This window comes from Pogona vitticeps, chromosome 4 (genome assembly GCF_051106095.1).
Source record: "Pogona vitticeps strain Pit_001003342236 chromosome 4, PviZW2.1, whole genome shotgun sequence".
Lineage (NCBI taxonomy): Eukaryota > Metazoa > Chordata > Lepidosauria > Squamata > Agamidae > Pogona > Pogona vitticeps.
Window position 1 is genome coordinate 190,668,600 of NC_135786.1, and position 13,820 is coordinate 190,682,419.

Consider the following 13,820-nt stretch of genomic DNA (forward strand, 5'->3'; position numbering starts at 1 on the left):
GATACTACTATAGCTACCCAGTCTTCTGAGACAAGGCTAACTATCAGGAAATGGACTTCTCAGAAGTGGCACCCGATACAGAACACTACCACCTGAGAGGTTTTCTTAGCCCTTGCTTAAATTCTTTCAACAATTACCTTTATATTTTCATAAGTTTCTTAAGCTTTCAAATATTGTGTTACTATTTCATGGCAGTTGAGTTTTATTGCCTTACTGGTTGTCGATTTTAAGTTAAGTTCAAATGGGAGAAAGCACTCCCTCAAGTGACCTGGCCTTAAATTCTTAAAGAGCAACAGGGTCAGATCACACATTTAAACAATACCTATTTCCTTCTCTTATAGCATTCTCTTTCCAAGGACACAAATCTTTCCGTGTTATGTGCCTGAAACATCAAACATGCAAACAAAGCCATGGCATCTCCCAACTGCAAAACAAAACTAATTGGTAAGTGAAGACTGAAGCAAGCTCCCAATGGAATAGTTCTTTTCTCTCATGGGCTTTTAGATGTGGAACCAGCATCCCAAGTAGCAAAATCTCTAGCACCCTGACTTTGGCTTGGAAACATACTGGCAGCTAGTACCAGTCTGTTAGTAAAGTTGTACAGCCACATGCTAGACTCCCCTATTCAGCAGCTTAACTGCCATTGACTACAGCTGCAGTTTTTGGACAATTCACAAGGAAAGCCCCACATACATTAATCTCATTTTGAAACCCCAGAACAGGGTTTATTGGCCAACTTTATAAATATACCTATCATTCTCTTACTTTGCATCTAGATTGGTAGGCAGATACAGCTATGTAGCCAAAATGTCCCTTTCTGATGTAACTTTTTTTGTATTCAAAACTTGTTTGCCAGATACAAACTGCACTACACATACATATACATACACAGAGAGAGATACATACTACAGTGTACATATCCTGAAGCACTATATACACTATATATTTCTCACATCATACTTCTGATTCATTTTTCTCACTTCACATGATTTAACTTAAGATAAGCTATACTCCAGTAATCCTACCTTGCTCAGTATTTCTGTGGCTAGCACTAAAAAGGCATTATCAATGTTTATATTGTCTTTTGCACTAGTTTCAAAAAAAGGTATTCCATACTCCCAAGCAAGCTGGAAAACAAAAAGGAGACATAAAACAATGTAATCTAATATTGCCAATATTTATAATAAAATGAAACTTGTACCAAAAAGAAATTTTAAATAGGGATTACCCAATATTGATTACAGATTGTTCACAGACTGAAATCAGCGCATCAAAGTAAATTGTTTAGATTGGGGGAAGAACTCTGTTCTTGAGACTTTTCTAGACTATAAATACCTATGTTTCCCCCCTTGAGTTATGGGATAAAACTCCTAACTATCAAAGTTAAACATGTAGATAGTGATTGATGAGGTTGTTTTTTTTAACCTTCACTTTTACCTTAGTGGCTGTTTTGGTTTATTTCTTTAATATATAGCAGAATATTTCTTCATTAGCCAAGTTTACTTCCAAACAATGCTACAAGCAGCTGTCACTCTCAAGAAAGGATATGTTTATGAGATCCAGCTCATGTATGTTCTATATTAACTCTTAGTGTAAAACATTAATGTATTTTGAGGTGGGCCCACAGCTTTGTAACAAAACACATGATTAGCATGCAGAAGGACTCTGGTTCAATTCCTGTCAAATCCAGTTAACAGAAACAGATTGCAAGTGATGTGAAGGACTTTTGACAGAGAGCCACTGGCTCAATGATAGAATGGTCAAGAAATTGAAAAAGGTGGCCAGTTGAAGGATTATGGGAGTTGAGTGCAAAAATGTCATGTTACAAGCTCTGTAGAATAAGAAGCTTTCTTGTTTCTGTATAAGTTACTATCACTCCCTGGTGTGTAGTAGAGTAAAACTGCGAACAAAGAAATTGTATCACACGAAAAAGGAAGGAAGACCACATATTGACATCAGCAAGACTCGTGATCAAAGAAAAGTGAAGGAATTTGCCCAAGCACTTGAGGAAACCCTTCTAGGTCCGGCTAATGTAAATGCACCTGAACGATGGGAACACTTCAAGAACGCTGTCTATAACATCGCCTTGTCCACCTTTGGCAAGAAGACCAAAAAGATGGCTGACTGGTTCGAAGCCCATTCGGAGGAGTTAATGCCAGCCATCGAGGATAAGAGAAGAGCTCTAACAGCATACAAAACCTGTCCTAGCGAGTACAACCTGCAAGCTCTTCGAGCCGCTCATTGCCAAGTCCAACAGGCTGCCAGGAGATGCTCCAATGATTATTGGCTTCAGCTCTGCTCTCAGACACAGATAGCAGCGGACACAGGTAACATCAAAGGAATGTATGATGGTATCAAGCAGGCCTTAGGCCCATTACAGAAGAAATCTGCTCCCTTGAAGTCTGCTACAGGTGTGATCATCCAGGACCGAGCACAGCAGATGGAACGCTGGGTGCAGCACTACTCCGAGCTATAGTCCAGAGAGAATGTAGTAACTGAAGAAGCATTAAATAACATTGAGTGCCTGCCTGTCTTGGAAGAGCTGGACAGCGAACCAACCTTAGCAGTAATAAAAGCGGCCTTGGATTCCCTCACCTCCGGCAAGGCACCTGGAAGGGACAACATCCCTGTTGAAGTGCTGAAATGCGGTAAGGAGATCATCACCACTGAACTGTATGAAATCTTTTGTCTCTGCTGGAGGGAAGGTGGAGTACCACAGGACATGAAGGATGCAAACATCGTCACATTGTACAAGAACAAAGGAGACAGGGGTGACTGCAATAACTACCTTGGCATCTCTCTTCTTAGCGTTGTAGGGAAGCTGCTTGCCCGTGTGGTGCTGAAGAGGCTCCAGGTGCAGACAGAGTCTATCCAGAATCACAGTGTGGATTTCGAGCTAATAGATGCACCACTGACATGGTATGCTCCCTCTGACAATTGCAGGAGAAATGCAGGGAACAACAACAGCCACTCTTAGTGGCCTTCATAGACCTTACAAAAGCATTTGACTTGGTTAGCAGGGATGGCCTTTTTAAAATACTTCCCAAGATTGGATGTCCACCTCGTCTCTTTAACATCATCAGATCCTTCCATGAGGGAATGAAAGGCACTGTAGTTTTTGACAGCTCAACATCAGATCCCTTTGACATCCGAAGCGGAGTGAAACAGGGCTGTGTCCTCGCACCAACCCTTTTTGGGATATTTTGCTGTCATGCTGAGGCATGCCTTTGGAACTGCAACAGGTGTCTATCTCCGGACTAGATCAGATGGAAAGCTCTTTAATCTCTCCAGATTGAGAGCAAAGACCAAAGTCCAGCTGAAATGCATGCGGGACTTCCTCTTCGCAGATGATGCAGCCATTGTTGCCCACTCTGCTGAAGACCTCGAACAACTCATGAATCGTTTCAGCAAGGCCTGCCAAGACTTTGGACTAACAATCAGCTTGAAGAAAACACAAGTCATGGGCCAGGGCGTGGACTCACCTCCTTCTATTACCATCTCCACACAAGAATTGGAGGTTGTTCATGACTTTGTGTACCTTGGCTCAACCGTCCCTGGATGTCGAGCTGGATAAACGCATTGGCAAAGCAGCTGCCATGTTCTCTAGACTAACAAAGAGAGTATGGCTCAATAAGAAGCTGATGACACATACCAAGATCCAGGTCTATAGAGCCTGTGTCCTGAGCACACTCCTGTACTGCAGTGAGTCCTGGACCCTTTGTGCACGGCAGGAGAGGAAGCTGAACACCTTCCATATGCGTTGCCTCCGACGGATTTTTGGCATCACCTGGCAGGACAAAGTTCCAAACAGAGTAGTCCTAGAACGAGCTGGAATATTCAGCATGTATACATTACTGAAACAGCGACGTCTACTTTGGCTTGGGCACGTCGTGAGAATGGCTGATGGTCGGATCTCAAAGGATCTCCTGTATGGAGAATTAGTGCAGGGAAATCGCCCCAGAGGGACACCACAGCTGCAATACAAGGATATCTGCAAGCGGGATCTGAAGGTCTTAGGAATAGACCTCAACAGATGGGAAACCCTGACATCTGACCATTCAGCCTGGAGGCAGGCAGTGCATCATGGCTTCTTCCAATTTGAAGAGACCCTTATCCAACAGGTTGAGGCAAAGAGGAAGTCACAAAAGCAGCAAAACCAGGGAGCTGGACAGGGGACAGATTGGATTTGTCTTCAGTGTGGAAGAGATTGTCACTCTCGAATTGGCCGCTTCAGCCACACTAGACGCTGTTCCAAGTCCTCCATACAGAGCACGTCACCATAGTCTTTTGAGACTGAAGGATGCCTAACTGAATAAGTTACCATGTCAAACATTAGTGGATCCATTCTTTACTTGCAGATTTTCAGAAGCATATCTAGTACTTCCATTTGTTTTTGTACCCCAAATAAGATGGCTCTCATTATTTTAACACTGAGCTTCCATCATGGGCAACCATCCCTTAGATGCCTGGTAGCAGGACCTGGCATCTTAAGCCATTTGTTGAAGTCCACACTCCCCAGCACAATTCATCTAACATTTTGTCTACTCCCTCCCAACTCCCAGCATCCACTGCCACCTGAACCCCTAAAGGTGGTACTGCATGTGCAACTTCATAGATGTCCAGTCCCAATTGCGTGCTGAAATACTTGCATTAAAAATGATGTTTCTTTATTCTCAAAAGTATTCGGTTTTTACCTAAAACCATCACAGTGGCATTTTTTTTAATATAAAAAGGCTCCTCCTCAGGTTATAGCTGTTGTACAATAAACTTGGTGGATTTTTATTTAATAGGAAAAATATAATCAACCTATATGAATTTTTTAAAACTTTCAGCTTGCAGTGTTGACCGTCATGCATGCTTTCAAGCATGTAACTTCTATGGTAAGATGTTGGAAAATGTCAAAGAAATTGAAAAAGAAAGAACACTTTTCTGAACAGCAAATTTAATCATTTCCCCAGTATCTAGCACAACTCTCTAGTAGATGTCTTTCCTCCAGTTAGTGTGTGTCTGTGTGGGAAAGCATAGAATGTATAGCTATTTGAGCCTCTGTAATTACTGGTTTTCTCTGGCTTCTATAGCTGAGTATACAGAACAAATGAAAAAGCTTGGATTATTTATGTCAATTGGACTAAGCCAAGGGGAAACAAATGTTTTAATGAATCATATTGGGAAATTTTCTAGAACAAAGTTTTGAGAGCTAACTTCTGATTCATGAAATTTCCTGCTTTCTTGCAGGACTACAGTCGCCATACAGCAAAAACCTATTTTAGGAAGCAGGGGGAGGGAGAAAGGATAGGAAAACTGATGAAGGCAAGCATTAGTGTCTTAATAATGCAGCAAGGCTTTTGAATGCAGTGGCCATATTGAGCTAAGAAAGGGAGACAGGAATGAAAGCAAAGACAAAAAAGCAAAACAAGACTTGGGGAATTGAAACAGGGATAATGCCTACACAGGCGGAGGAATCTATGAGGAAACAATGTCAATTAATGGCAAACCACTTTGGAAGGATTAATCCCGGAAAAACAATAAGTAACTTAAGTCAACTTTTTTTAAATGCTGAGCAAAAAGAAAGGTTAGAAAGAGGAATAAAGGTATAATTAATAATAATATTAATAACAAGAAATAATAGAAATAGAAAACGGATGAGGTAGATATTAGGATACGTAAGTCTGTAAAGAAAGGAATGAGTAACCAAAAACATTTTTTAAAACTGGAAAATGTTGCTTGGTGTTTTTGGCTGAACAATAACATTTTTGTCTAGCCTTTTATATTTCTAACACCCACACACCACATGTCAGATATTTTGTATTTTTAAACAAGGGAATGTGGAAGATTCTCTCAAAGCTTGGACATAGAGCTTGCATGATGATTTACCAAAATAAACATGTTGCAAGCAGTAGTGACAAACGCAGTGCTTTAGAGAAAAAGAAGCCACAGACATAAACAATCAGAAAATATTTTCCTCTTGTCTCTGGTTTGCCTCAAGCTATCGAACAATGATAGAGTTTTACAGCGAACACCTAAACAAGCATGTCTGGTCATAACAGCATCCAGAATGTGTATCAATCTGACATATTTATTTGTTGCTTGGCTATGGAGCTAAACTGAAGATCTGGATCTCTCTTTTTAATAGCACAGCTGGAATGCAACATCTTAAAGTCAAAGAAGAGATTGCTGTAATAAGAACACAAGTTTTGTATTGTGTTTAAAAGTCAGGTAATATCAGTGCATTTTTATTAAAAGCTCTTCTTTGGAGGCATGTCAGTGGAAGTGTTTGTTTGTTTGTTTGTATGTTTGTTCCATTTTTACCCCAGAGTAAAAATAAAAAAGGAACCAAAGATAGTAGTTTAAAATGAACTAACTGCAGCTTTTTGCTGTTCAAAATGTAATTCTTATCACTTTACCATCTTCTAATAATTGGCCAAAATGTAAAGGAGCTCTTGTTATCTACCTCTTGTTATCTACAGACAGCACATTTTAGTCCCCTAAAGTCATGCTTTGTTCCAGAATTCATGCATAGCCAGACCTCCAATATATGCAATTTTCAACACTGGAGATCCACATATAACTTCCCTTGCATCTTGGAGGATGGGCGTCTGCTCCCATGACCCCTACACCCCAAATATTTCCTACAAAAATGGCTGAGTTAGAAAAAAAGCCCCCTTTTGCCCTCTAGCGGCCATTTTTCAAAACACTTTGGGCAGCCTGGGGGAGAGGGATGTGGAGGGAGTGCATCTGTGTTCCTGAGTGTGATGTATGACTCAAGGGTATATACTGCCCACTCCTGAACTAGATGCACAGCAACCCATAGGTTTCCTATTCAATTTCGTCCTATTTCATGATGAGAAAATGATACCAAAGTCTCCATGTTGAATTATCAACTGAAGATCGTTTCCTATCACATCTGAAATCACAAAAACTGGCTATTGTAGATTACGTTATTGAGAACAAGGCAGGATTAAAAGGTGGCTTTGGATAACGGCTTGTTCTCAAACCAGGGTTTTGAAAAATGGTGTAGATATCAAGCAGAACTGTGGTTTGCATCTCTCCCTGTGGACTTGAATGAGGAGAAGAAAGGAGCAGGATGCATGCAGATCTAAGGGTGAGTCTCACAGCACCATGTTTTTTTCCTTATGTTTGAATGAAGCCTACTGTCACGATCCCATGTGGCCCCTGATTGTTTCACCAAACTAAGAGCTAACACTACATGTCTTTCAGCTGCCACCAGTTGATTACATCAACATTATTTATTATTAATCACAGAGGTCCAGGCCATGTGTCATTTTTAAAAGCACCAAATATAAATTGTTTATTGTTACAGATGATGATAGTTCAAGCCATGTTGTTAACTCTTAAACAAATGTCCTCCTTCATCCACTCTCAACCACCACTCTCCCGCTCACACTCCCCAAACTCTCCAAACTCTCTAAACTCTCAATCTCCCTCAACTCAAACTCCCCCTCCTCCTGCTGAGTCTCTTATATCTCATGACTCCTTCCCTCCAGTACTCCCATTGGTCTATGCAGATATCACATTAATGTCCATGACCTGGGCGGACGCCACACCTACTCATTCCTACAAATGAGATGCCATGAAAAGCAAAGATGAAAGTTGCATCCAAGGAAGCCATAAGTCTTTAACTGAATAAGAACATCCACAATTATCCCAAAATTTTAAGAATGTCAAATGAGGAAGAAAGCAAAGCCTGCCTGAGTATGTGCACTTGGATTTCTAATTCTTACTAGGCTATGTACAGTAGGCTTTGTTCAGGCATTATGCCTGAAAGTGTGGACAGGGCTAAATGGGTGATGGGACAAGGGTATTAATGTAACCCCCCCATGCCCTACTCAATCAGTCCAGGGTCTTAAGAGGAGTTTGAACTTCATTTGGCTGAACATGACTACAGAACTCCTGTGATGAGGCAAGTCTTGAGATCATGTAAGTTCTCTGTGTACATGCACTGAATGTGTTTGCATGCTGTTTTCCTTGGCTTTCACACTGAATATGAAAAGGTATGGCTCATTTCTTGGGGAGAGATGGGGGAGCTAACATGTCTCCCATGTCTTCGCCACTCATTTATATCTCTCAGTGACTTCAGGCATAATGCTTGAATAGGGCTAAAATGATAGGTGATTAGAATAATGGTTTAAAATCACTCAACTCTAGCTACCAGTAAAGTTTAGGTATACCTGAAACATCCTTCTTAGTTTACTTAGCACAGAGCAATTCAGTCTACCTGCTTCATCTACAATTCGAGCTGTGTTGGGGGCAGCTGCCAAGAGAGAGCAGAAGGACAGTTTCAGGGTGCCTAAATCAGATTAGTGAAGGAATTAGCACTTCTCAAAATGTAACTTCTGTCTCCGGATATGGCTTCCACACATATTGCCTGGACTCACTAAGAAGCAACAAAACATTCTTCATTACTGCAACTAATACTGTTGTTGTGTGCCTACAAGTCAGAACTGCTTTATAACAATCCTAATGGGGCTTTCAAAGTAAGTGAGATATTTGAAGGAGTGGTTTTACCTGTTCTACATCCCCACTGAGTTTCCATGGTTGAGTGGGGATTTGAACCCAGGCCTCCTGAGTCCATCATTCTATCCATTATACCACACTGTGTACCATACAGCTAAAATTATACCGTTATAATTTGATTGTGGATAGAATTAGAGAAAGTGGATAATATCAGCCTATATTCGTTCTTACAATAGTTTTGCCAACAAAAAGAAAACAGGAACACTCATATTTGACAAAAGAATATAAAGGGTGTTTAGAGCACAAAATTTAAACAGGAAGCTGATCAATGATTGGAGGAAATGGATTCATCTCTCCAGCAGAAAATTACTCTATTAACTGAAGCAAACTGGAATACTCAGAAGCCAAAATGTGCGCTACCTCAACACTGCCCCCTTGTGAATATTCATCATGATAGCTTTTAGTTCCCAGACAACAAATTATATTTCAGGAAAAGTAATAGACTTTCTACAGGAAGCCTAATTATTTACATCTGGAGGTCAAATGAAATTCTATGTTTGTATATATTCCAGGTGCATCTGGAATGACACAGCATATGCAAAAAGGGATTATGATTCTAAAAGACATCTATTTTTAAGACATGCCATTTGGAACATTAATCCCATGGACAGCACTGATCTTACCACATTCAGCCTGTGCTTTGTAGCAAGAATCCACTCTCAAACACAGACATATTGGGTGCCTGGTGTTACAGTAGTTTCATATGGCTGGACACAAAATCCAGGTGGAAAACAGTTACATTGTAACTACAGTGGTGCCTCGCAAGATGAATTTAATTCATTCCGCGGTTAATGTCTTGCGAAAAATTCATCTTGCGAAACACATTTTCCCATAGGAATGCACTGAAATCTAATTAATGTCACAACAAAGTCAAACTTGGTTTACAAACAGTCTATTAAGTGCTCTTTAAAGCCATACATATTGTGCAGATGATTTCAAAAATTTCAATCAAAAAACTTTAACTTTTTAAACATCATAGAAAAGCATTTAAAAATCAGTAAACATGAGGCAGGAACATCTGCCTTCACTGAAACTGAACAGAAACAGTCACTAGCAGTCCTTGGATTGTACAAAACTCTTCAGAAAGTGCATTTCCAAGGCACGTAAACATACAGAAACCAACAGTTACAGAAACTTTTTACATTTCACATTTTAAAGTGAAAAAGTGAGGCTTGAAGTCTCTAAACCACCAGGACCAGTGTTTTAAGTCAGGAAACTGGAGGCAGACAGAACTGTCTCCACATCACAGCAGCAGTCTTTTATGTTCCCAGAGCTGCAGAGGGTCTCTCTGGCGATGGCAAGAACGATGGTCAACTGGGAGAAGGCTTTAAGCCTTGACCTGAAGGCTTCTAGGAGGACGAGGAGGAGGAAGAAGGCCACTGGGCACCGCTGGTAGAAGCAGCAGGTTCTTCTTCCTGTCTCGACCTCTTTGTGAGGAACCTCTCCATGATCAGCTGCTTCTGCTGTCTTTTCAGCATCCCTCTGAAAGGGGACATGATCCTTTCATCATATGTGTTTGAAAGGTCATGTGCCAGAGCCTTGTCTGGGTGGTACAGCTGTGCTTGAGTCTGCATGTTTTGCCACCGTTCTAAGAGCTCCTTCAGTTTAATGGTGGACAGCTCTTCCTCACCTGGCTCTTCTTCCAAAGAGGCCTGCCTCTCCATAGCCTCTGCCTACAGTTCGACCAGCTCCTGGGTGGACAGCTCCTGGTCATGACCCTCCACCAGTTCACAGATGTCCTCCTCTGTGACCTCAAGGCCCATGGTCCTCTCCAAGGCAACAATGTCCTCCATCACTGTTGACTCTGGTGCAGGTGCAGAAACATCTGAGTCACTTGTTGCCACACAGTCTGGCCACAGGTTGTGCCAAGCAGAATTAAGACCTGCTGTGGAAGGTAGCCCTGTGTAGTCACAACCTCCAGGAACTCCGTGGCAAAGTCCTCAGCCGCAGGAACATCGGAACTGGCAGCCTCTCCATGCCTGACCACGCTGTGGATTCCAGATCTGGTTCTGAAGCGTTCAAACCAGCTCCTGCTTGCCTTGAAGTCTTCTGGCTCAGCTGAGATTCCTGGCTCTTGCTGCACGAGGTCTGCATACAAGGCCTTGGCCTTCTCACAAATGACATCCTCAGTCACTGTGTCCCCTGAACGCTGCTTCTCTTGCATCCAGATGAGCAGCAACTTCTCCACCTCTTCCAGAACAGCTGGCCGGTTCTTCACGATCCTGGTGACTCCCTTGGTTACATTTGTTGCAAGGATCTTCTCCCTCATCTTAAGGATGGTACCGATGGTGGATGGATTCCTCCGGTATTCCCTGGCGAGGTCTATCACTCGCATGCCTCCATCGTGTTTCCTGATTATCTCCTTCTTCATCTCTAGAGTAATCTTCTCCTTTGTCATCTTCCAGGCCTCTGCAGAAACAGCCTTCTTGGGGCCTGTGTCAGCACAGCTGATACGTTCACAAAAACAAAAGGCAGTGCTTCATATCCACTTCCCACACCCGTTCCCACACACCTTCCGACCCCTGGCCAAAATTGCCCTGGACAAACAAGTGCCATAACACCCCCCAGCACAAGCTAAGCCTCCTACCTTTCCTATGCAACTTACAAAAAAAAATGGCATAATACTCCCAGCACAAGCTAAGCCCCATACCTTTCCTCTGCAACTTACCAAAAATAAAATAAAATAAAATTGGCATAACACACACCCCCACCAACACAGAAGAACAAATGCACACCCTACCTTTTGCTGGCCCAAAAGTTCTGAAAACATTCAGTTTCTCCAAAGACAGGGTGCGTCCACACAGACCACACCAACTTCTCCAAAGACAGGATGCCTCCACAACACAGACCACACCAAACACAGGATGCACCCACAACACAGACTACAGTTGCTCCCCTTGAAGTCAACCTTGGAACTGCATATGGAAAAGTGAACCCAGGTTGCATTAAGGAGGCTTTTTAAATCTCCCGGCACAATGCACAATGCATCCTGGGTATTAACGGTTGAGATTTAAACAAATAAAAAAAACCCCCTGAAAACATTTGTCTTGCGAGTCATCAACCCCATCACCAAAACCATTCGTCTTGTGGGTTTTTCATCCTGCGAGGCATTTGTTTTGCAAGGCACCATTGTACTGAAATTTGGAACAGTTGCATTCAAAGAAATGATATCTGATAGGCTTCAGATCATTGGCTTGCTGCCCTCTCTCATTGTGAAAGCTTGGAGTAATTGCTAAGTAAGGGCCTTCTGTGCCTCCTGCTTTTCCCTTACATGGATGGAATGGAGTTTTGTTCATAGAACACAGCTTTCTCATTCCATTTGCAATCCTGCAAAAAACCCATGCATTAACAATTAGGGATCTCTCCTGAACAGACTAACGTGGGTGTGGGGAACTGCAGCAGTAAGGGCATAATTGATGAAAATCTGGAAGTCAAAATACTGCTTTTGTACACAGTCCGAAAGAAGCTGCCTCCTCAGTATGAATATGCAGGTAAGCCCCATTGTAGTCAACGGGTGTGACCACAATGTAAACATGTACAGGCTTGCACTGTAAGTTAGGTGTGCTATTCAGCAGAAGGAGTTTTTGTGAACAAATAAGTTATGGCTTTATTTAATAAGCCTAAACATGAGAAGGAACTCCTAATTTTTTCCCAATACATTTTGTAGACCTCCTCTTTAGGAATTAGGAAATGGGGATCTGAAGAAAAACTGTTTATATGAAATGAGAATTATATAGACAGAGGTTTCATTTTATAAATAAAAACATTGGCCATAACCTACTAAATTTTGTTTCCTGGACTGGTTTCATTGCAAACGTCATTTCTACTTGTTCTAATGGTTTAAAATCAGCAGCTGGGAACCACTAAGGCAAGGGTAGGCTACTCTCATAAGTCCTAGCCAGTAGAGACAACGGTGAGGAATTACCTGATTTGTATAGCCCAGTAACTTCTGGAAGCTGCTTATCCTAGCTTCAAGAGCTGAGGAGCCCACCCCAGGTACAGGACTGACTGTACAACAAATGTCATCCCAACATGTACAGCAAATAAACAAACTATTCAAAAGGGAAAAAGCAACAGAACTACAGCTTATTTTCTCTCTGTTTTTCACCCTCTCTCTTCAGCACAGAGGGACTCTTATGAGATCACATTACATAATGTCCAGAATTTCACTGACAATGTGCCTTAAGACAAGGCTCTCGGAAGAGTCCCCAAACTGTGCAGTAAATTGCAACAAATTAACAAGCTGTCAGTTGCATTCTTGGTTGTTAATGAGCAGGTGACCAAGGATGCAACTGGCATCCAGTTAATTAGTGGCAATTCAGTGCTATGACTTAGAGATTTCACTTATGTGTGCATAAAATGCCAGTGCAATTCTGGATATTATGTAATGTAGATAGTGTCTGTTCTTGTGAAATACTGTTGGTTTAAGAGTCTCTAAAAGTTGCAAGTGAATGAAGGGTTCCATTTTGCTTTAGCATAGTTCACTTGTGTTAAAAACATTCCTCCAGTGTTGAAAAAACAAATTTGAGTTTATCCTTCTGAACCATGGGAAACAAGTATAAACAGAATGCAAGGAGTTTAAAACTCCCAAACTCAATTAAGTCAGATAACCCTAAATGCTTGCAAGCTGGGAGATCAATAATAGCTACATTCCAGAGCTAACAAGACCAGGCATGCCGGACCAGCACTGAGTCTGCCTCTAGATTTATTGTGAAGGGCACTCAGAATTACAGACTGAAAACCAGATACCCTAATGGGTTTGTAACCCCAGATACCTTGTAATACTAGAATATCAATTGTCCTTAAAAGCAAATGAAACTGGAGCCCCTAGATTTGTTTTTCCAACCAACAATATTCCACAAAATAATATACAGTTCTTCTGAATTAGAGGCACTTGTCTTTAATCTCCCTAGGAGATTTTCTCTGATTCACCACTACATTCTAGAAAACTGCAGACATTCATGATGCTAGTTCTTATCTGCATGCTAATAGCTTGGGGGGGGGAAGAGCTGTTGTAAGCATAATTCATGTAGCTCAAGAAAAACATGTGCTCTCTAGTCCTCAGCCACTTGTTGACTAGCCCCAGTTTTGCTCAGACTGATGAGACTGCAATTTCTAATCAGCTCAGTATCCAGGGTTCCCTAAAATAACCCATTAAACTTTCAGGTCATAATGAGTGAGACTGTGATTCCATTGGAACCCTAGCCAAATTGGATGTCGCAATAAGTTTTGGAGGAGAGCCAGTAAAGGCTAGTTACTCTTGAATTTAATGTTGTATTACATGT

General features: G+C 41.6%; 1 protein-coding gene across 2 annotated transcripts in view; it reads right to left on the reverse strand.

Moving 5' to 3' along the window:
* The window catches only part of LOC144589316 (ras-related protein Rab-10-like), a 50,142-nt gene that overhangs the window by 13,477 nt on the left and 22,845 nt on the right, over positions 1-13,820 (reverse strand). For both annotated transcript variants that reach the window (XR_013545370.1, XM_078393693.1), the window contains exon 5: positions 1,026-1,127. Coding sequence is in view for 1 of the 2 variants with exons in the window: in XM_078393693.1 (XP_078249819.1) it covers positions 1,026-1,127 (102 nt within the window). In the remaining variant the exon portion in view is untranslated. The remainder of the gene's footprint in view (positions 1-1,025; positions 1,128-13,820) is intronic.